The following is a 21796-nucleotide window of genomic DNA, read 5'->3' on the forward strand; positions in this document are numbered from 1 at the left end:
ATTCGAAATTTTTCCAAAATTTTTTTAAGGGGTTACATCGTTAAAATTGTCGAAAACTACTAAATTTTGTAATTTTTAACAATTTTAAATTGAGAATGCAGATTTATTAACCCTTTAAAAACAAGCATCAACAAGTTTTCCGAATTAAAATGAATGCATTTTTGGAGTAGTTATGATATTTAAAAAAATTGGATTTACCCCAAAAAAAAAGCATTTAATATAAAAACCTAGAATATGTAATATTTTTGATTTTCTTAGAGGTACACATAGGCCAAGGGTATACAAACTTCGGCTCCCCAAAGATAGCTCAATTTCTTGTTTTCCATAATTCGTATTTTTTGAAAATGAATTGAAATTTTAAGTGTATGGGGGAGCTGGAAGGGGATATAGGGTATTCCAGGGGGGTAACGGGGTTAAATTGCAGTGGAAACGTGTTTCCCACAGGTAACTCACGCATACAAGCGCACACATGTGGCCTCAGTTGGTTGCTGCCCTTTGTTTTTATTCTTTTCTCTTTGTCTCTCTGTTTCTCCCTCCCCCCTTTTTATGGCTCCCTCTTTTGGTCCCGATCTTCGGCTTTGTTTTGTTTTGCTTGCGCCCTGAAGTGCAGGGTCGCGCCACACGGGGAGTACTGGGGCTCCCGTCTGACATTATCATTTTCATTGGAAAACTCCAAAACGAATTCCTCCCTCTTTTTCATTTCCATTTCCATTTTCAATTTCGTTTGTATTTACTTTTTCGGTATTCTTTTATTTGTTTTTTATGTAAATACAAATGTGTGTCCGCAGCTTTGTGTGTGTTTCGATTCCATTTGGTACCCCCCCTACCACTATTTCCTCCTCATTTTCTAATTTCCCGCTAATGAAAACCCTCAATTTCCCCAAATATAAGTAAGAATATTGTCACGAGCCGCGTTGATCACCTGTTTTTCCCTAATATTTCTTCCATGAAACTAGGTATTCCTATTATTGAAAACTACCAAAACTAGCCTTACTTTTACTTTTGTGTGTATTTTGATATTCACACAACATTCATATAATAATGACGGTAAAGTCTTATCAAATTAGATAAACTTACAACTGTTATCAAACGAATGGAACTCCATATGTAAGTATACATACATATGTATGTAAGTGTGTACATATTATGAATGAGTGACTAAATGCAAGTAGAAAACTATTAAAATCTGTTAAGTAACTGCCTTTTTTCGAACCTCGATTACGGATATACATACATATGTATGTAGATATTCCCGATCTACACTCGTTATCAGCACTAGCAAACTCTTAGCACTTTATCGCCTCTGTGTTAGTTCGCCCGATGTTATTGTTCAGGGATCTGGGTGCCATCCCAATCTTTTCTTTTCCCACACGTCGCTGCATGCGCGTGCGTGTCCGTTTGTCCGCGAGACCATTAACTCACACACACTCACGTGCACCGCCCGCTGCGCCGGTACGTGCCCTTCGCCCCTCTTTCCACTTATCACTTGCCTTTCCTTTCGTCATTCTCCTTTTTTATTCTCCTCGTCCTCCCCTCCTCGCTCTTTTTTTTGTTGGTCCCTACGTGCCCCTCGCCTTCCTGTGACCCCGGGCGGTCCATCTTTGATGCAGCGATTCTAATTGGATCAAGGGAGTAAGGTCAGAGAGTCTAGGGTCAAATTGGAATATTCTGTAATGAGAATGGAATGATGGAATGGAATGACTTAAGGTTCTACCTGTTGATAGAAAGACCTTAAGTTCCCTCGCTTATTATATACATATAATAATACATACATACATACATACATACATACATACATATGTGCATACACATTTAGTTGAAAGTTAATTGCACTTGCTTTAATCTCTCCCAATTTGCTTTCTTCCAGATCTCAGTCAAATGAACGACAATTCCTTAAGGACTTCATCAGCGGAGCACCAGGATCGTCGGGCGCTCGCTTGGCGGCCTGGTTGCAGCCGGAGTCGCGTCTGGATCCCAATAAGTAAATCCCTAAAAATTAATAAGACATAAGCGCATATATAAAATAACATTTCTAATTTCAGGTGTGAACTGAACCCGATTACGGAACCCCTGCGCTATGGCTGGCCCTCACAGGTGACGGTGACCATTCGGGATCAGTATGGGGATGCGGTGCTGGTGCCTGAGCTGAAAGTGGAAATCAAGGCAATACCCACAGGCTCAAATGGAGCAGCAGCAACTGGTTCTGGAGTTCTCACCGGCATCAGCTCAGCCGGAGGAACCGGTGTTTCGTCGTCCGGCGCAAACTTGTGGATGCGACGTGCCTCTGCCGATACCTGGGGATTTGGTGGCCTCGGACCACCGCCGCGTCTTAATTACGAGCCCACCAGCAAGGAGAAGATGGTCTTCAAGGCGATTACCTTTATGAAACCCTTTACCAACTACTCGTTCGAGGAGCTACGCTACGCGAGTCCCGTGCAGACACGGATTACGGAACTGCTCAATGCCAAGGACATGGAGGATGGCACCTTTAGTGTCCAGTGGACGCCCAGTTCGGTGGGTGCCTACTGTCTGGCGGTGACCATCGATGGCATACAGCTGGAGGAGGTCTACCGTGTGGACGTTAAGGAGGGCATCCTGCCACCGCCCACTCAAAGAAGTAGCGCCCAGCGAAGGCCGCAGGCACCCAGTAAGCTGCGACGCTTTCAGGTAAGTTTGTTAAGATAGTAATTATATGTACTCATTAATTTTGCATTGATAACGCAGTTAGCTGACTGACATCCGGTTTTAGTGTTTGCATTAAGCAATTAGGTCAAATTTTTCGTATCTCCGCCTCAATGTAACAGAAAGCAAATCTACTAGATGTTTTTATAGCAACATTCTTATAGAAAAGTTTTAATAGCAACATTTACAGAGAAATTTGATGGTATTATAATTTAGTCTGAAGCTTGTAAAACTATGAAGGCGTCATTTCCGACCCTATAAATCATATATATTCTTGATCGGCATCAAAAGCCGAGTCGATCTAGCCATCTCAGACAGAAAATACAAATTTTCAAAATTTTTCAATATTTTACAAGGTTACATAGTTAAAAATGTAGAACAAATTTGTCAACAATTTTAATTTTCTAAGTTTTTAAACTAAATATGCAGATTTATGAACCTTTTAAAATCTAGCTTAAAACTGCTTTCCGAAGTGAAATTAATGCTGTTTTGGCTTAGTTATGAGTTTTTTAAAATTTAACTTATCAAAAAATTTGCATATAAAAATCAATATGTCTTTGATTCAATCTAACATTTCAATTACAAACTCCAAAGGTATATTAACTTCAGTTTTCCTTAGTTAGTTTTCATTCTTGTCAACATTTCTCTTTAGCAACATTTTTTATAGCAACATTTGTACAGCAACATTTGCTTGTGCCTTCCTTCGGGGAAGATTAAAGCTAGTGATTATGGTCGGTTATACTTAGCTATGGAAAATCAAAATCAACCTCTAATCTTCATCTCCATTCCCCTTTGCCCCCTTCACAGGCACGCCACAGTTCTGGGCTACGGATCCGGTCGCATCCGACGCTGCAGTCGGAGCAGGTGGGCGTGGTGCGCGTGGGCGGCGTCATCTCGTTCATTGACGAGATCGAGAACGATGACGGCATCTGGCTGCGCCTCTCCACGGAGTCCATTCGTCAGCACTGCACCATGGGCTGGTATCCGACGGAGGCCTGGTGCCTGCAGTTCAACCAGCATCTGGCCCGGACTCTGCTCCAGCCGGTGACCGACAAGGAGGCAAGCAGAGCCCGCAAGGGAGCAGAGGAAGCACAGGCCCATCGGCATGGCAGCCATGGACACGGTCATGATCGGACCGATCAGGAGGAGGACGAAGATGAGGAAGAGGAGGAGGCGCCGCAGCCGCTAGTTAGCCCATCAGGCAGTGGCGAGGCCAGTCCCGAGCCGGAGGCCGATCCGAGTCCGGTTTTGAGTCCAGCCAAGTCTGGCAAACCCGGACGCTTTCTGGCCGGCACAAATCCCTTCCTGTACCCTTCCAAGCACGCAGATCTAGTGGCGCGAGAGGAGGAGCGGGAGAAGCAGCAGGAGCAGTTGCTACTGGAGGACGACGACGACCCCGACGATGATCCAGAGCCAGAACAGGAGGCATTGGCCGCCGTGGAGCTATTGCCTGCCAATATAGGCTCAGCCATTGCTGGTGTGGTTGGCGGTGGCGCCATAAAGCTTCAGGCCCTGCAGAAGTGGTTCAAAGGCGATGCGGTCGAGGGATCCCAACCCCTGACTCCCTCGCACTCACCACCGCTGGCGGGTGTTTCCGTCCGGGAGCTAGTGCGGGCTATGGGTGGCCAGGATACGCCGCGAGGCAACGGCAACCGTAGCCAGCAGCAGCAACAGCAGCAGGATCAGGAGCCGGAGTTCAGCCTGGCCAGCATGCGGAGGCCCAACTATTCGGCCAGTCAGACGGCAGCCCTGCTCTCCACGCCCAAGCACACGCCCAAGAAGACCGCCCTGCTCCAGGCCGAGCCGTGCCAGTTGAGTGGCCTGGAAGATGACCTGAGTCTGCTGCAGATTACCACCACAACCACGCAGCAGGGCGAGCAGCAGAGCGAACTCCAGCTGGCCACCACATCGTCCTCGGCATCGGCGTCGGCGAAAAGAAGCGGCCTGTCCATGGGTCCCATCAAACGGGCCATGCCGCCCTCGTTCGCCGAGAGCATCCGGGCGGTCTTTGCCGCCCTGCTTTGGCACGAAGGCGTTGTCCACGATGCCATGGCTTGCGCCAGCTTCCTGAAATTCCATCCTGGCCTGCCCAAGGAGGGTGCCACAGTGGTGACGCGTCGCGGCGAGGCAGGTGATCCGCGTGTTCAGCTGTCACGGGAGCAGAAGGCACAGCAGCGGCACTCCGTCGAGGTGGCCAATGCGGGCAACTACCTCAACATCCGACCCTCCACGCTGGAAACGCTGACCAAGAGCGGCAACTGCTCGTTGCACAACCGGAGCAAGCACCGCAAGAATCTCGTTGGCGGCAGCGGCGGTAGCGATGCGGATGCATCCGCCCAGAAGCTGCAGGCCTTGCCCGAGATGGTGAGTGTCCTGCCACCGGCACTGCGTTGCCTGGTCTATCTGTGGGAGCAGATTTGCTCCGGCTGCGTTCAGATTGTGCAATCGAATGCCTTGGAGCAGCGTGAGCCACGCCTGCATTCCCCAGGCGGACGCGATCTCAACGGTGAGGGTGACGGCGAGCTCAAGGAGGGCAGTGGCGGCGGCGGCGGTAGTGGAAGCGGCAGCAAGGGAACGGATCAGGGCACCGGTGGCGAGAAGGATCTTGGAAGGAAGTGCAAGCGCAAGAAGAAGGATGACGGCAGCTGGTGCGAAATCTGTGAGCTATTCCTGCCCATGCCCGTGACCTATCACATGCGGATAGCGCATCCCGGTTGCGGCAAGTCGGCCAAGGGCAAGGGCTACAACTCGGTGGGCATATTCTGCGAAGGCTGGGCCGGAAATTGCGGTGAGGGTGGCAAAGGGGCCTCGTCCTGGTTCCTCATGTGCGATCCATGCCGAGATCGGTACCTGGCCTCTTGTCGCAGCGCCAACAATATCAATAGCGCCGCCCGCCAGCTAGAGTCTAGTGCAGCAGAAGGTGAGTTATTAGTAACCAATGGTATTCCTGACCTTATTAACATACTTTCTTCTTCATTTCCAGGCAACGAGCTGAATCTGTTTGGGGTAAAGTCCACCACCTTGATAGCCAACGCTGAGGTGTACACCACAATGCGAGAGAATGCCACATTCCTGCTGGAGCTTTGCTCCAGTTCCAGCTCCGCCTCTGCTGCCTCTGGTGCGGGTATTGCCGGCAACAACTCCAATTCCAAACGGTCACCGCAGCAGATGTCCATGGTGGCCATGCCCGTGGTGATCGAGCATCAGCAGCAGCAGCATAACTCCGACCTCAAGCCCAGCACCAGTCGCTGCAGCCGAATGGCACGTCTAAGCGGGCCCAAATACGGTCCCAGTGCCATCATCGGTGGAGCGTTCCGTAAAAGCTTCGTTGGTGGACCGCCGCCGGCCACGCCGGAGAATGTATGGCTGGCGCCGGAGAGCTTTGCCTGTCTGGAGTGCCTGGGCACCGCTGGCCACGAGGATCTGCCCTATGAGATGTTCGGTCTGGGACCAGGCAACGACAACAACGGCTACGATCGGGTAAGCATAGGTGCAGATTCGCTTTCTGGATTCCTCTTGAATGTTTCTTTTCAACAGCCCCTCTCGGAGATCTCTTACGAGTCCTGCGAGCCCAACAATTACGAGCTTCTTTCGGGATCAATGGCGCCGGGCTCCACAGCAGCCAGCGGCGGTGGAGGAGGACCCGGAACTGTGGGTGGTGGTGGCACGCTTTCGAAATTCCATCGCAGCTACTCGATGGGTCAGGGCTGGGCAGCCCTGGCCCAGCACCAGCACCACCATCCGTCGCCACACCATCCGCAACAGCTGCAGCTGCAGCAGCAGCAGCTCCACCAGCACCATCCCCAGCAGCAGCAACAGCACCAGCAGCTGCATCTGCAGCTCCAGCAGATGCAAGTAGGTGCCGCCGCGGTGGCAGCAACGGCCGAAGGACAGCCCAAGGTGGTGTATCGTCGGCGAAACAACTCGACCAGCGAGGGTGATGGTTCCCTGCTCATCTGCTATCCTTCGGAGCATCTGAGACGCCTGGTGCCGCACAAGCTGCTGGCCCACGTGTCCGTACTGCAGGCGTCCGAGGGATCTTCCAACGACCAGCCGGCCGATCAGACAGCAGGAGGATCCTCAGCCGCAGTTGCATCGACCTCAGGTTCAGGATCGGGATCAGCTAGCCTGCTTCTGGCCCGTCCGGCCATGGCCTTCATCACGCAAAAGCACGAACTGGACAGGCTGAGAGCGGCCATGCGGAGAAGCCTTAGGATCGCTGCATGTCGGATCTATGCGCTTCAGGCCCTCAACTGGCTGCTGAGGAGCGTCACCCAGGGCGTGTGCCTGCACGATCTCATGTGGTGGTTCGTCAGTTCGCTGCCAGTGGCCGGTAACCACCAGGGCCACCATCAGCAGAACCATCATCATCATCACCTGAGCGGCGGAGAGGAGGCAGCGGAGCCGGCGCTAGAGCACCCAGTGGCCTATACCCAGATCAGTGGTCGATTCGCCCACCTCATCACCCAGTCTCTGCACGTCCTGCTCCAATCGGTGGCGGATCTCACGCTCCACCTGCCGCTGGGTTCACCGCTGCAGCGGGTGGCCATCCAGTGCTTTGGCATCCGTTTCCGCCAGGCGGATCATCAGTTCCTGCACAGCTCCCATGTGTTTGGCAACATCTCGAAGATCCTGTCCAAGTCGGATGAGCAAAACGATGCCATGGCCGTGTCGACAATGCTCAAGCCGGAGAATCATACGCATCCCCATGACGCGGAGCACAACCAGGTGGTGCATCCAGTGCCGGCAGCAGGAGCTGGCGCCCGACTGTTATGCTACACGGATCTGGCGGGTATGTTCGAGGTGACGGTGTCCTCACGACCAGCAATGGCCGAGTCCCTCACCGACAACTCCACGGAGACGTTTTGGGAGAGCGACGAGGAGGACCGCAACAAATGCAAGATCATCGAGATGTCGCTAACGAAGCTCAACTACGCCTGTCGCTACCTCCTCGTGCACATCGACAATAGCCGGGACATCCAGAACAAGGTTCTCAACGTAGTCTTCTACGCGGGCCAGTCGCTGGGCGACACGAACGTGATCAAATCCACGGACGTTGATCCAAAGGCCTGTGCCTGGATCTCGGCCAAAATCGGTGACGATAGCTGCACGCACTTTCGCCTGGAGCTGCACGGTCCGGAGAATACGCTGCGTGTGCGCCAGATCAAGCTGCTGGGCCTGCCCACAGGCGGTGCCTTGGGTGCAGAGGATCCCATGGATCCACTGCGGCCCCATCTCCTGCAGCAGCAACAGCAGCCCCACCTGCGCCTGAGCCACGCCTCGCGCATCCAGCAGCAGATCTGTGAGGCGGAGACCTTGCGAGTGTTCCGTCTGATAACCGGACAGGTCTTTGGCAAGCTGATCAGCAACGTGGGCTCGGATCTGGTGCCACCGGATTCGGCAGGCATTGGCGGGCCGCCCAGTGCCGGCGGTGGTAGCAGCAGCAGCGGCGGCGGCGTAGGAGGAGCAGGAACCGGAGCCGGCACTTCACTGCTGGCAGACTCCCTGGACCTCAGGGAGCACATGGTGGGCATCCTGTTCTCGCGCAGCAAGCTCTCACATCTGCAGAAGCAGGTCATCGTCCACATAGTCCATGCCATTCGCAAGGAGGCCCAGCGGGCCAAGGAGGACTGGGAGCTGGCCAACCTGGCGCATGGCCTTAAGCAGCAGCAGCTGCAGCAGCCACCGCTCCAGCTGCCCGCTCCCGCAACCAACAGCAGCGAGAGCTCACCGGAACGAAGCCGGGCACCGGATACCTACTGCTTCGAGATGCTCAGCATGGTTTTGGCCCTGTCCGGCAGTGTGGTGGGTCGCTCCTACCTCTCGCAGCAGCACGGCCTGCTCAGGGATCTGCTTGGACTGCTGCACACGGGCAGTGATCGGGTGCAGCGCCAGGTGACGGCTTTGCTGCGACGCATTCTGCCGGAAATATCCCCCGAGAGCTTTGCAGAGCTTCTAGGCGTCCAACGGTTGCCACCGGCGGACTACAGCATCGCACATCAGTCGGCCAGTGACTTTGATATGAGCCGGCTGGGTCTCCTGGATATATTCCTGGCCGTGATCGCCAAATCCCTGCAGTTGCAGGTCAAAGTAAAGACGACAGCAGCTTCGACAGCAGGAGGAGGAGGAGGAACAGCAGCCGCTTCAGGTTCCGGAGGAGGAGGAAGCGGCGGAGCCATACTAAAGCCCGGTCAGCAAGAGAAGACGCCGGCCTTTGTGCGCCTCTGCAGCTCCCTAGATCTCTCCGTGCAACAGCTGCGCTCTCGACCGCCCACTGGCGAACCGGGTGGAGCTGATCCCTTCCAGTTTGAGGCCCTGCCACCGCCGCCACCACCGAGGAAGGAGTCCAAGCGGAATCTCAACCAGCGCTGGTTCCTCAACGGCCTCATTTCCACCAAGCAGGCGGAGAGCATCATCGGTCTCATACGGGATCTGGCCAGCGTAAGTGGAGGAGATGTTATCAAGACACTGAAAACGGTAAATAATCTTTCTGAATTCCTTGCAGGGCAAGCTGAGCGAGAAGTGGTCGCAAATCACCAAGGCAGCCATTGCCGAGTCCGTGCTGAATCTCACCCGGCTGGAGGAGATCTACCGGACGCCGGAGCACTGCACCAAGACCGCCACTCTGTGGCTGGCCCTGGCCAGTCTCTGTGTCCTGGAGCGTGATCATGTGGAGAAGCTGTCCTCGGGACAATGGTCCAAGCTTTGCGACACACGGCCGCTGTGTAGTAACCATGACGACGGCGAAACAGCGGCCATCATCCAGTGCGAGACCTGCGGCTCCCTCTGCGGGGACTGTGATCGCTTCCTCCACCTGAACCGCAAGACCCGATCCCACAAACGAACGGTGAGTTTTGGTCAGGATAAGTGATGAATTTCCTTGAATTTAACGTGTTTCCATGTTACAGGTGTGCAAAGAGGAGGAGGAGGCCATCAGGGTGGAGCTGCACGAGTCGTGCGGCCGCACCAAACTCTTTTGGCTGCTGGCCCTTGCCGATTCCAAAACCCTCAAGGCCATGGTGGAGTTTCGCGATGGAAGCCACACGATCATCTCTGGACCCCAGGAGGCGGTGGGCAGATGCCGTTTCTGCGGCCTCACTGGTAACTCGGGCCTGCTGGAGATTGGAAATGTCTGTGCCGATGCCCAGTGCCAGGAATATGCGGCCAACTCGTGCCTAAAAACGAAGCCCTGCGGCCATGCCTGTGGCGGCGTCACCGGCGAGAGGAAGTGCCTGCCCTGCCTGCAGCATGTGTGCCATAGCCGGGAGAACGAGCTGGCAGAGGAGCTGAGGGATCCCAAACTTACCCAGGATGCCGACGATATGTGCATGATCTGCTTCGTGGAGGCCCTTTCCTGTGCGCCCTCCATTCATGTAAGGATCAAGGAGTTGTTGACCTAGAGAAATCCTTATTTGTATTCTTAATTCACAGCTGGAGTGCGGCCATGTTTTCCACTATCACTGCTGCAAGGCGGTGCTGGAGAAACGCTGGAGCGGCCCACGCATCACCTTTGGGTTCTCGTTGTGCCCCATCTGCAAGGCGGACATCCAGCATCCGCTGCTCGCCGATATCCTAGAGCCCATTAACGGGCTCAAGCAGGACGTCAAGCGCAAGGCCCTCATGCGGTAAGCAAAGAATATAACTATATTGATCAAGCACCTCACTAATCTCCTTCGTTTGCTGCAGCATCAAGTACGAGGGCGTGGTCAAGGACACGGACAGCAAGGACGTGAACATGACCCAGCTGGCCATGGATCGGTATGCCTACTATGTGTGCTTCAAGTGCCAGAAGGCCTATTATGGTGGCGAGGCGCGCTGCGATGCGGAAATTGGCGAGAAATTTGATCCCGAGGAGCTCGTTTGCGGCGGCTGCTCGGACGTGGCTCGTGCCCAGATGTGTCCCAAGCATGGAACCGATTTCTTAGAGTACAAATGCCGCTACTGCTGCTCGGTGGCCGTGTTCTTCTGCTTCGGAACGACGCACTTTTGTGACACCTGCCACGATGACTTCCAGCGGCTGACCAACATACCGAAGGTGAAGCTGCCACAATGCCCGGCCGGGCCCAAGGCCAAGCAGCTGCTGGGCGACGAGTGTCCGTTGCATGTGATGCATCCGCCCACCGGAGAGGAGTTCGCCCTTGGCTGCGGCGTTTGTCGCAATGCCCAAACCTTCTAGCCACACACTTGGCTGCCAGCGGCTAAGGAAGTGGCAAGGAAATCCCAAGATAGGGAAGGTGACTTCGATAATGACGATGACGAGGACGACGATGATGATGATGATGATGATGATGATGACGACGACGACGATGCGGAGCTGGCCCCAGACATGTGGGCAAGCATCTGGTCACAGTCGGATGACTCGCGGACGTATTTGTAGAGGGATTAAAAACCCCAATGAACTAGACGCAATCCTCAATCCTTGAACCCATCCCCCAGGAAACATCCTCTAGACAGTAATTCACTCATCGGAATGGCAATCGAATAACAATGGATATGGCGGATATAGATATTTTCTAGGTTAGCCGAAGAGGACGGATATTGGATTACAGATTACAGATTAGCTAATAGCGTGTAGCGTATAAAATAAAATATTATTCTTTTTTTTACAACACTCGCAACACTCGAATCTCCCCACAAAATCAAATTCACTATAAATATGTTTAATTATTTATTTTAATGTACAATTTCGGAGCGAGAGTGCAGTGGGTGCGAGCGCGAGAAGTGTGTACATAATCCTCCTGCTCCCTCGAGACCCTCTTCCACCTCCAAAGCACATTATATGCGACATTTATATATATACGCATTGCAAATAACTAAATTATATAAATATATATATTTATTATGAGAAACGGACGGGCGTACCGATGCAATAAAAATCAATTCTGAATGTAACATTCTTATCTGTGGTTTTCTTTTCAATTAAAATTAATCTATATCCAGAAATGAAGTTCGTTTGGATTTTTTTAAAATTTATGGGCTAAATAAAAACATGATTTCGAATTAATTATTGCATTTTTCTATACTTACTTTTGTATCACCAAGAAGAGCTGACACATGCACATTCGAAGTATTTTAGTTGTATACATGCTAGCCTGTCTAAAAACCATCCGTGTAACAACAAATCCACAAACAGTTTGACGAAATTCGCTTAAAATTCGCTTTAGATTTGACTCTGGGTACCAGGCGAACAGAACTGCAAGCAAGCAGCTGATCGGCAGCATAAAAATCCCAAAGTAACGGTTATTAAAAGAGAGGAACGTGAAGAACTTCTCTGATTGGTCAAATCAGATGTAAACAAAGGGCGGCCATCATTGATTTAAGCTAAAAGTAACGGGATCCTGACAGAGAGGAACGTAAACAACGTCTCTGATTGGTCAATCCAAACGTAAACAAAGGGCGGCCATTAATGATCTAGTCCTAAAGTAACGGATCTTTACAGAGATGCATTTAAAGAACTTTTCTGATTGGTCTAATCAGACGTAAACAAAGGGCGGCCATTAATGAACCGGTAAGGAGAAAATATCCGTTGTGAGCAGCGCTTGATCTTGAGCTGCTGGGTTGCTGACAGCGGTTTCTGTTGGCCTGGTGTACCAAAGGCGTGAGATTCGTTAAATTAGTCGGTTTAAAGCCCACATCTAAAAGTTTTGCGAGGTGTAAAGAACGTAATGAAAATTGTAAAACAAAGTCATACAATTTTAAATGTCTTAAATAGGTAAGGCCGAAAACCGTAATATCCTTGTAAAATGCAACACAGAAAAGCTTTCCAAATCGAGATGCATCATTCGCTTAGTTATGATCGACCCATACATAAAATATTTAATTTTATCTTACGAATTATTTATTTTAATTTTAGTCAGAAGCTTGAAACGTGAAGGAGTCGTTTCCGTTTCATATACATACATATACAGCATAAATCGATAAATCGTTCTAGCTATGTCTGGGGAAAATACATATTTTACGGATTTTTTATAAATTCACAAAAAGTTAACATAAAAATATATATTTAATTTAGTAAGCATAGAAATATTTTAGATTTTATTATAGGTACACGAAGTCCGAAAAGTCAATGATTGCCATTTAACATTAAAAAAAAATTTAATTCGCCATTATATTAAAACTAACTTTAAGAAATAACAAATCCAACAACAAAAAACAAATCCAACAACAAAAATTAAATCTAATTTAGCGATTTCACAACGTAAATTTCTTAAAAACTTGGTCTGTTCTACCAGGCGAACAGAATTGCAAGCAAGCAGCTGATCGGCAGCTTAAAAATCTTAAAGTAACGGTTATTAAAAGAGAGGAACGTGAAGAACTTTTCTGATTGGTCAAATCAGATGTAAACAAAGGGCGGCCATCATTGATTTAAGCTAGAAGTAACGGGATCCTGACAGAGAGGAACGTAAACAACGTCTCTGATTGGTCAATCCAAACGTAAACAAAGGGCGGCCATTAATGATCTAGTCCTAAAGTAACGGATCTTTACAGAGTTGCATTTAAAGAACTTCTCTGATTGGTCTAATCAGACGTAAACAAAGGGCGGCCATTAATGAACCGGTAAGGAGAAAATATCCGTTGTGAGCAGCGCTTGATCTTGTGCTGCTGGGTTGCTGCCAGCGGTTTCTGTTGGCCTGGTGTACCAAAGGCGTGAGAATCGTTAAATTAGTCGGTTTAAAGCCCACATCTAAAAGTTTTGCGAGGGGTAAAGAACGTAATGAAAATTGTAAAACAAAGTCATACAATTTTAAATGTCTTAAATAGGTAAGGCTGAAAACCGTAATATCCTTGTAAAATGCAAAACAGAAAAGCTTTCCAAATCGAGATGCATCATTCGCTTAGTTATGATCGACCCATACATAAAATATTTAATTTTATCTTGCGAATTATTTATTTTAATTTTAGTCAGAAGCTTGAAACGTGAAGGAGTCGTTTCCGTTTCATATACATACATATACAGTATAAATAGATAAATCGTTCTAGCTATGTCTGGGGAAAATAAATATTTTACGGATTTTTTATAAATTCACAAAAAGTTAACATAAAAATATATATTTAATTTAGTAAGCATACAAATACTTTAGATTTTATTATAGGTACACGAAGTCCGAAAAGTCAATGATTGCCATTTAACATTTAAAAAAAAATTTAATTCGCCATTATATTAAAACTAACTTTAAGAAATAACAAATCCAACAACAAAAAACAAATCCAACAACAAAAATTAAATCTAATTTAGCGATTTCACAACGTAAATTTCTTAAAAACTTGGTCTGTTCTACCAGGCGAACAGAATTGCAAGCAAGCAGCTGATCGGCGGCTTAAAAATCCTAAAGTAACGGTTATTAAAAGAGAGGAACGTGAAGAAATTCTCTGATTGGTCAAATCAGATGTAAACAAAGGGCGGCCATCATTGATTTAAGCTAGAAGTAACGGGATCCTGACAGAGAGGAACGTAAACAACGTCTCTGATTGGTCAATCCAAACGTAAACAAAGGGCGGCCATTAATGATCTAGTCCTAAAGTAACGGATCTTTACAGAGTTGCATTTAAAGAACTTCTCTGATTGGTCTAATCAGACGTAAACAAAGGGCGGCCATAATTGATTTAAGTTCTAAAGTAACGGATCCTTACAGAGAGGAATGTAAACAAAGTCTATGACTGGTCAATCCAAAGGTAAACAAAGGGCGGCCATTAATGTACTGGAAAGATCCGTTATAAGCACAGATTAATGCAAGATCTTGATGGGCTGTGGCCGTTGCTGTTGGCCTGGTATCAGAAGACTGAAATTATGTGGAAAATAAGCAAATATCGTACACATTGGCAGCCGCTCGTGAATGCTGACTGAGCGAAGTAATAAATTTACAATTAACGATTTGCTTTTAATAATTAAACAAAACAGACTAAAATAAAGGTGAATATTTCTTTGACTGCACATATTTATGAAAATCGGTTAATAATTGAGGGTTTAGGAAAAACTACATTTATTTATGAAAATCGGTTAGTAATTGAGGGTTTAGTTTTTCATAAAAGAAGCCTTGTCCTTATGTTCAATTTTTTGGATTACAAATATGTATAAATCTGAAAACAAATAAACTTACCAACTTCAGTCCAGGAAAAATGACAAGATCTTCGCATATTTTTTTTAAAAAACATTTATGTATGTATTTCTCTTTTCTTTGTTTCTTTCATTTATTATGTCTTAGCATCTGTTCTGCGCGCTTTTTGCGGGTTTGAAAATTGCTTTTTCTTTGTTTGCTTCTTCTCGCTCTTAGTTTTAGTTTCCGGATCCGTTCTACCCTCAAACATGGGTGTGTGTGTGTATGTGTGTGGCCTGTCTCTGTGTGGGTGTGTGTTTTGTGTGTGAGTGAGTGTGGGTCAAATGCGGCAATAATCAAGTAACTATACACATTAACTGTAGGCATTAATCCAGCGATTCTCAAATAAATATTACAACTATTTTTATGTTATCGATTTTGTGGCTTGGCTTCTCGTTTCTTTATCCTTTTGCTCCGTCTTCCAAGTTCGAAAAAAGCGTACAAATAAAAATTACAAATATGTAACAAAAATAGTTACAATTTCAACATCATATTTTGAAATCGGTATTGGAATATTATTAAAATGAACTTTTGGAATACGGAGCCTTGTTTTCTCGTTTATATATTTAATCAGCGGCCCAAGGACGAGCCCTAGCAAGCTTCAAATGGTATAAACTACCTATATATACATATATCCATATATATATATATGTGCATGTGTATATATATATTTATATGTAGGTATGTAGGAGGGTGTTTTTTTGTATATAACTGTAAATATGATCAGCAAAGCCGAAGCCTGATGTCTCTAAGTTTGGGCGCAGTGTGACCAAAATTCAATTGATTTCAAACTATTTTTACATACTCGTATTATTCATGGTTTTGCTTATTTGTTTATTTTTTTTATATTTTTTTTGTTGGGTATTTCTTTACTTGCAGTTGCAATATGTAGGTAGTACTTTGTGGTATTTCTTATTATTTTTTTAATTGTTAAATTTGTATTTAATTGGTATTAGCTTTTCTTTCGTTTTGTTTCGATTCGTCTTGTTTTGTTTTGTTTGTTTTCCTTTGTAAATATATAAATAGGCAGCTTTTCGATTTTATATTTTTTTTTAACAAAGGGCGCGTGTAAGAAATAAGTTTCAGTATTTTGTTTTCGTTGCTTGGTATATTTCATTCAAACAACTATGCTTCTCAAATTGGTGGAAAATGTTTAACATTGCTTTATCGCGTTTGTTCTTGTTTCTTCTTGTTTGTAAAATTTTGGTTCTTTTTTGTCTAGAGTCTAGAGCATAATGCTAAGTATTTGTTGTTTTTTTTTTGTTTCGTATTATCAGTATCGTTAGTATGTTCTGGTTTAGCCGTGGTATGTTTTAGTTTTAGTTATTTTTAATTTTTTTGTTTTGTTTTTAATTTTCTAGCATTGCTGTGGGTCTTACGTTATATAAAGGGAAACAAAAATGAGGCGCGTGAATTGTTGGTTAAGGCTTTTCTCTATAATTGTATAATGCTTATAATTAAATTATGTTTCTCCTCTCCGCGTTTTTGTTGGGGCTTTGTAAAACGGTAATCCTTAATTTTTGAGTGTTGTGATTTAATTCTTGCTCTGCATTAATAATGTATATTCTTGAGTGTTTTTTTAGGTTTCTTAGTTTTCGTTTTGTTTTATTTTGTTTAGAAAAAAATTCTGGCGTATAAAAGCTTAATTTTGTTAGGTTCCTTTCAGTATCATTATCGTTCTAGGTGTAACCAGAGGTACACATACACATATGTATAAGCATATATACATGTGCATATCTATAATAATAATAATAATAATAATATGGTATCAATCATTTTCCCTTTTTGGCCCTCCCCCCAAAATATCAGACTGGATTCGAGGGCTTTTCCTAGGATAATTCGCCACCTGTCCTCCTGTGGTCGCAATGGTAGGTATAGGTATAGGTGTAGGTGTAGGTGTGTTTGGGTGTATATACAATACATTCGATTAATCGGCCGTAAATTGTTCAATATAAATTTTGACTAAGCTTGATCTAAGATTTGTAATTGCACCATTCGTACTTACATTGGGTTTACTTTTCTGGCTTTTCTTTTACCTAATAGTGTTTTCTTTTCACGACTTTCTTCACTTGCCTTTAATGCTAATATGCCCACTAGGTTTAGTGTCTAGATCTGAGTTGCTAGTTTTGCTGAATGCGCGCTGCTTGAGTTCGTTTAGTCACTTTAGGTTATACTTATAAGGCTCAGTGTAGTGTTTAGATCTAGAAGGGGATACACCCGTAAACAATACCAACAGTGGGGGTGGGGCGGAAGCGAGACAGGCAGAGTGTTGCAGAGATAGAGATAGATATAGAGAGAGAAAGTGGGAACAAGATGAGAGAGAGATAGTGGGAGAAAGTACTCTAAGCTACAAGGTAACTCTGCGCCCTGCTATCGTATCAGTGCATCATCGTATGAGGATCGATCCTATATAGTTATGCTTTTCCCGTATCATTTCCCGCCTCTGGCCTAGTGCGTTACTCAGTTGCCTAAACCATATAATTAGCTATACATATATATATATATAAAGGTTTGTATATATATATATATATTTAATGTTTGTATATTCTAGTTAACAAAAAAAAACCTATTTACAGTGAGCCAAACTACATTCAACTAGAAATTAGCGTCCTAACAACAAACTTCCCTTGCTAATCATTAACTTTTGATTCATTGTTTTGAGTATTGAAAATACGTATATGTATATTTACATACATGAGTGTCTGTCCTTGTGTGTTTGTGTGTGGATTACTCAATTTTTAATACCACTTAAATTGCTTTTTGGGTTTTTTCTTTGGGAATTTAAAAAAACAATCTACAACTAGAACTAAGTAACTTTCCCGGGCTTGGCTCCGTTCCCCTAAAAAAATGTAAAAAACAAAAAGAAAACACAACCCACCCCTCACAATTTGTCCCCCCGGGAAGACGACAGTTCGTATGTACTCCTACTATTCATATTGCTGGGGAACGGAGCCTACACCTGGGATACCAATATCATCATAATTATCAAATATCAAATACCAACTAGGGAATCGAAAAAGTAGGGTAACGAGAATCAAAGGGGGCCTTCAACGCGGGCTTAAACGACTTAAACGTAATGAAACCTCTTGTCTCTAAACCAGGATACTTCCCATATTATATATAGTATGTGTATATATATATATATACTCCTCGGTGCAACTATGCCAAGTTCAAGCATAAACAAATATCTAAGGTTTCATAAATTACCTTTTCTCTAAATTTATCAATTTCAATTGGTTTTGCCTTTAGCTAATTTTTATCACAAAATATGTGTTGTGTAGTGTAATGTAGTGTGGGTCTGAGTGTGTGTGGCTAACATATTTTGCTAAAATGTAATTTAATTATTTACAAGGCCCAAACAAAATCCGTTTTAATCTTAGCTTGCAACTAGAGATTCGCTATTATTATTATTTCTTTTTAGTTTTAGTTTTAGTTTTGGTTTTAGTTTCTTAGGTCTGTCGATTGTCGTTTCGTTTTTTTAGCGGCATATCTCACATATCTCTGCTGTCTCTATATAGAGCTGTATCTGTATATCGAGAGGTTACTGAGGGTAACCCCCGAAAAGACGTCGAAAAGTATGCCATAATTGTGAGGGGTCCTTGCGCAAAAAATATACTATTGCATACATTTCAGAGTTGCGAGGGATTTCATGACTCCAGAGATCTCTATGGTTTGCTTTTCTTTTTTGGTTGAGTTTAGTTAGAGTTTGAGATCGAGTCTATATAAGCTTACAAATTAGGGGGTCAAGCGAGTGCCAGAGTGTCGGAGTGCTCAAGCCGCGTTTCGTTAAGAGTTAACACACTGAGAGTGCTGTTAGCCAAGTTTTCTCATGTGTTTGCCTTCAGTTTTAGTGTTTAGGACGGGTTATATCCATAATCATTTCTGTTCTGTGTACTATATGTATGTGTTATATATATATATATATATATACATTATGACTATTAACTATTTTAGCTACTTGGCGAGTTATCTCTCAGCGAGCTCCCACAAAAAAAAAGCTACAGATTCCTAGTTTCAGCTATGACTGTGACGGTGTTTGGGAGTGTGTGTGTTTGTCTGTGTCTCTGTGTGTGTGTATAAGCAGGACCTCTATAGATCCTCTGTCTAAAGTTAGGTCTAGGTCATCATAGGCTATGTACAATTCACGGGCATTGTTTCATCGGTTTGTAAGCTTTTTCTATCTTCTCAGTTTTGGTTTTTTTCGGGTTTTTGGTTTTTGCCTCCTTTAGCAGTTATCACAAAATTATTCATATATACATACAGCTAGATCTGTGTGTGAGTGTGTGTGTGTGTGTATTAGTGTCCCTCTGTGTGTGTTAATGTTTTTTATATATCTGTATATAAAGGTAAATAATTGCAGTAAATGTAGCAAATTCGTAAGCAATATGCTCTTGCTTTAATTGTAATCGTTATCGTTTATCGCTAATCATAATCATGTAACGGTTAAAGAGTATCGAATATCGAGCACTTCCTTTCAGAGTGTGTGAGTGTGTGTGAGTATGTGTATGTGAGAGAGATAGATTGAGAGGGATAGCAACAGGTAGAGATTTGTATAGCGAAAATAGATTTATTCTTGGTTGTTCTTTCTTCTTTTTTTTTACCCAGGATTCATCTAAAGCATGTACGTATGTACATAAGTACATACATATATATTTCCGTTTTGAAATTTAAAGATTTCATATGGGATAACTGAAGAAAATATAAAAAAATTTGAAAAATATTGAGGTATATTTAATATCCCCAAAAACTGTATATCAAGTTACGTTACGTTATTCAAGCTATCGCCTAAAAAATATATCGATACAATAAGTCCTTTACACTAGGACCAGTTTTAGATCGATAAGTAAATTTGCTATTAAATTTCCCCTAGATTCTTCTCTCAGTACTCAGTACAAATCAATTCGAAGACTGAATTAAACTACTTTAAGGAATACCTATTAAGAAAACTATTTTGAATATCAGAAATTAATAATCCCAAAAAATATCCTAGGATTTCTCTACAAAAACTAACATCATGAGATCATGGTTGCCTATTTGGAAGGAACATCAATATCCAATAAGTAACTATGCTTAACGCCATTAAATAATTACCCAAATTACCATATTCCTTAATGGATTATTTGGGGGAAAGCCTTCGAAACGGACGACACACACAACATATATATGTAGATACATACATGCGTGCAGACTGCAGGGAATCCATTGGATCCTGTCCAGGTAGCTGTGAGACATGAGTAGCTTCAGTGTGTTCAGTGTTGAGTTGAGGTTACAGCTGTGTCTTAAACATATCGTCTAACTAAGCGTAGGCGTAGGCTTGCGAGTGGGCGTGACTGGGCCACTACTCCTGCTCCTTTACTGCTCCTGCTCTTGGCTGCTGGAGGAGGAGGACTCCTCCGTCCGCTCGGGTATAGTGGGCTAGAGGAATTCCCGTTTGGATCCGCTGCTCCGGGGCCCGCTGCCTGTCGGGGTGGTGGTGGGCGTGCCACTACCGCTGCCCGTTGGCGGCGGCGTAGGTGTGGTGGCCGCCGTGGGTGAAGTGACACCGGCTCCCACGCCCGCCGAAGTCGTGGGCAGCTGGGCAGCCGTAAAGTCCTCCTCGAGGAGGCGCAGATGTAGCAGCTGTCCGGTTGGTTGTGCAGCTGCCGTTACTGCTGCTCCTGGTGGCGACATGTCCGTCGCCGGCTGATGATCCGCTGACGCTGGCGCCGACATCGTGCCAGATCCGGTAACGGATCCCATGGGAGCGGCGGTCGCGGTGCCGGCCGACGAGGCGAGTGTCTGCTTAGGAGGCGCCGGTGCTTTCCTGCTCTTCGAGCGTCGCTTCTTGAGCATCAGCGGCCCCAGGCCGTTGCCTCCCGCGCTCGACACAGCTGGGGCGCCCGGATTTAGCAGGCCGCCACCAGCGCCAGCTCCAGCTCCAGTTGCAGCTCCAGCCCCAGATTCCTGTCCCTGTCCCGATCCCGATCCTCCTGGAGATGAGATGGTTATCACAGTATCCACGGGACTGGTAACCACGGACGGCGTCTGAGTCAGCGTCTGGGCTGTGGTTGTGGTGGGCGTAACCACGGCTCCACTGCCGCCGCCGCCCGCGCCGCAGCCTGCGCAGATCTCGTCGCCGGGCGTGGTCTGGCCACTGCTGTTATCCGGAGCAGAGCTGCCACCAACTCCACCCGGTGTAGTTCCCGGCGGTGCCAGTCGCTTGACCAGCTCGCCAAGCAGATCTTCGATGCGACCGATGCGCTGCTGCATGCGTTGCAGCTCCAGCCGCACGTCCACCTTCATGTCCAGCACGGTGGCGATGAGATCGCGCTGCGCCAGCGTGGGCGGCGTCTCGCGCAGTCCCGTGTCATAGGTATCCGAGGTGGTGGCCCTCGAGCTGGCCATCTCGATCTGCCGTTCTCGCTCCAATGCCAGGTTGCGTTCCGTTTTGCCAGCTCCTCCACCAGTCTCGATGGTGGCCACTACACCTGACGGGCCTCCAGTGGCACCTGCTGCTCCGGCGGCAGCGGCAGCTCCTCCCTCGATGACCACACGACTGTCACGACTGGGTGGTGAGGAATCCACCTCGCCACCCTCGTCGATGGTGTCCTGGCGGGCTAGGGTCGCCTGGCTTGCCTGCAGCTTGGGCGCCTTGGGAAAAACCTGGAGGTGACGTTTAATGGAACGATGGACGATGTCGATGCGGATGCAAATGCAGGATTGGGCGGTAGGATGTGGCAGGAGGCACATAGCATTGGTTTTTTTTTTTTTTTTTGGTTTGGTGTGTTTTAGAGGGAGAAAAGTGAGAAAAAGGTGTTTGAGTTTTTGTTTTGTTGGAATTTTTGGGTTAATAGTTGGTTGGTTTTTTTTTTGTTTTGGTTTTATATCGATTTGTTGAAGCATTCATTGCAGGTTGCAGCATTGGTGTTGCATGTTGCAGGTTGGCAGAGTGCAGTGCATTTTGAGTATGTTTTTTTTTTTAATTCCAATTCGATTGTTGCAGATTGTATTGTTGTTGTAGATTAATTTTGAGTTAAAGT

At 46.2% G+C, this 21796-nt stretch overlaps 2 protein-coding genes across 12 annotated transcripts in view; one reads left to right on the forward strand and one right to left on the reverse strand.

Moving 5' to 3' along the window:
• Positions 1 to 11574, forward strand: part of hiw (MYC binding protein highwire) — an 87032-nt gene extending 75458 nt beyond the window's left edge. For both annotated transcript variants that reach the window (XM_086835803.1, XM_020949251.2), the window contains 9 exons: positions 1868 to 1981; positions 2043 to 2667; positions 3490 to 5602; positions 5666 to 6162; positions 6220 to 9123; positions 9188 to 9529; positions 9591 to 10055; positions 10114 to 10307; positions 10369 to 11574. In XM_086835803.1, the coding sequence (XP_086691929.1) occupies positions 1868 to 1981; positions 2043 to 2667; positions 3490 to 5602; positions 5666 to 6162; positions 6220 to 9123; positions 9188 to 9529; positions 9591 to 10055; positions 10114 to 10307; positions 10369 to 10858 (7744 nt within the window). In that variant the 3' untranslated portion in view covers positions 10859 to 11574. The remainder of the gene's footprint in view (positions 1 to 1867; positions 1982 to 2042; positions 2668 to 3489; positions 5603 to 5665; positions 6163 to 6219; positions 9124 to 9187; positions 9530 to 9590; positions 10056 to 10113; positions 10308 to 10368) is intronic.
• A 4016-nt stretch (positions 11575 to 15590) lies between these two features.
• The window catches only part of eag (potassium voltage-gated channel protein ether a go-go), a 69028-nt gene continuing 62822 nt past the window's right edge, over positions 15591 to 21796 (reverse strand). For all 10 annotated transcript variants that reach the window (XM_086835812.1, XM_086835809.1, XM_086835811.1 and 7 more), the window contains one exon: positions 15591 to 21419. In XM_086835812.1, the coding sequence (XP_086691938.1) occupies positions 20193 to 21419 (1227 nt within the window). In that variant the 3' untranslated portion in view covers positions 15591 to 20192. The remainder of the gene's footprint in view (positions 21420 to 21796) is intronic.

Source organism: Drosophila serrata, unplaced genomic scaffold (genome assembly GCF_035046125.1).
Source record: "Drosophila serrata isolate PLE 108 unplaced genomic scaffold, ASM3504612v1 contig_276, whole genome shotgun sequence".
Lineage (NCBI taxonomy): Eukaryota > Metazoa > Arthropoda > Insecta > Diptera > Drosophilidae > Drosophila > Drosophila serrata.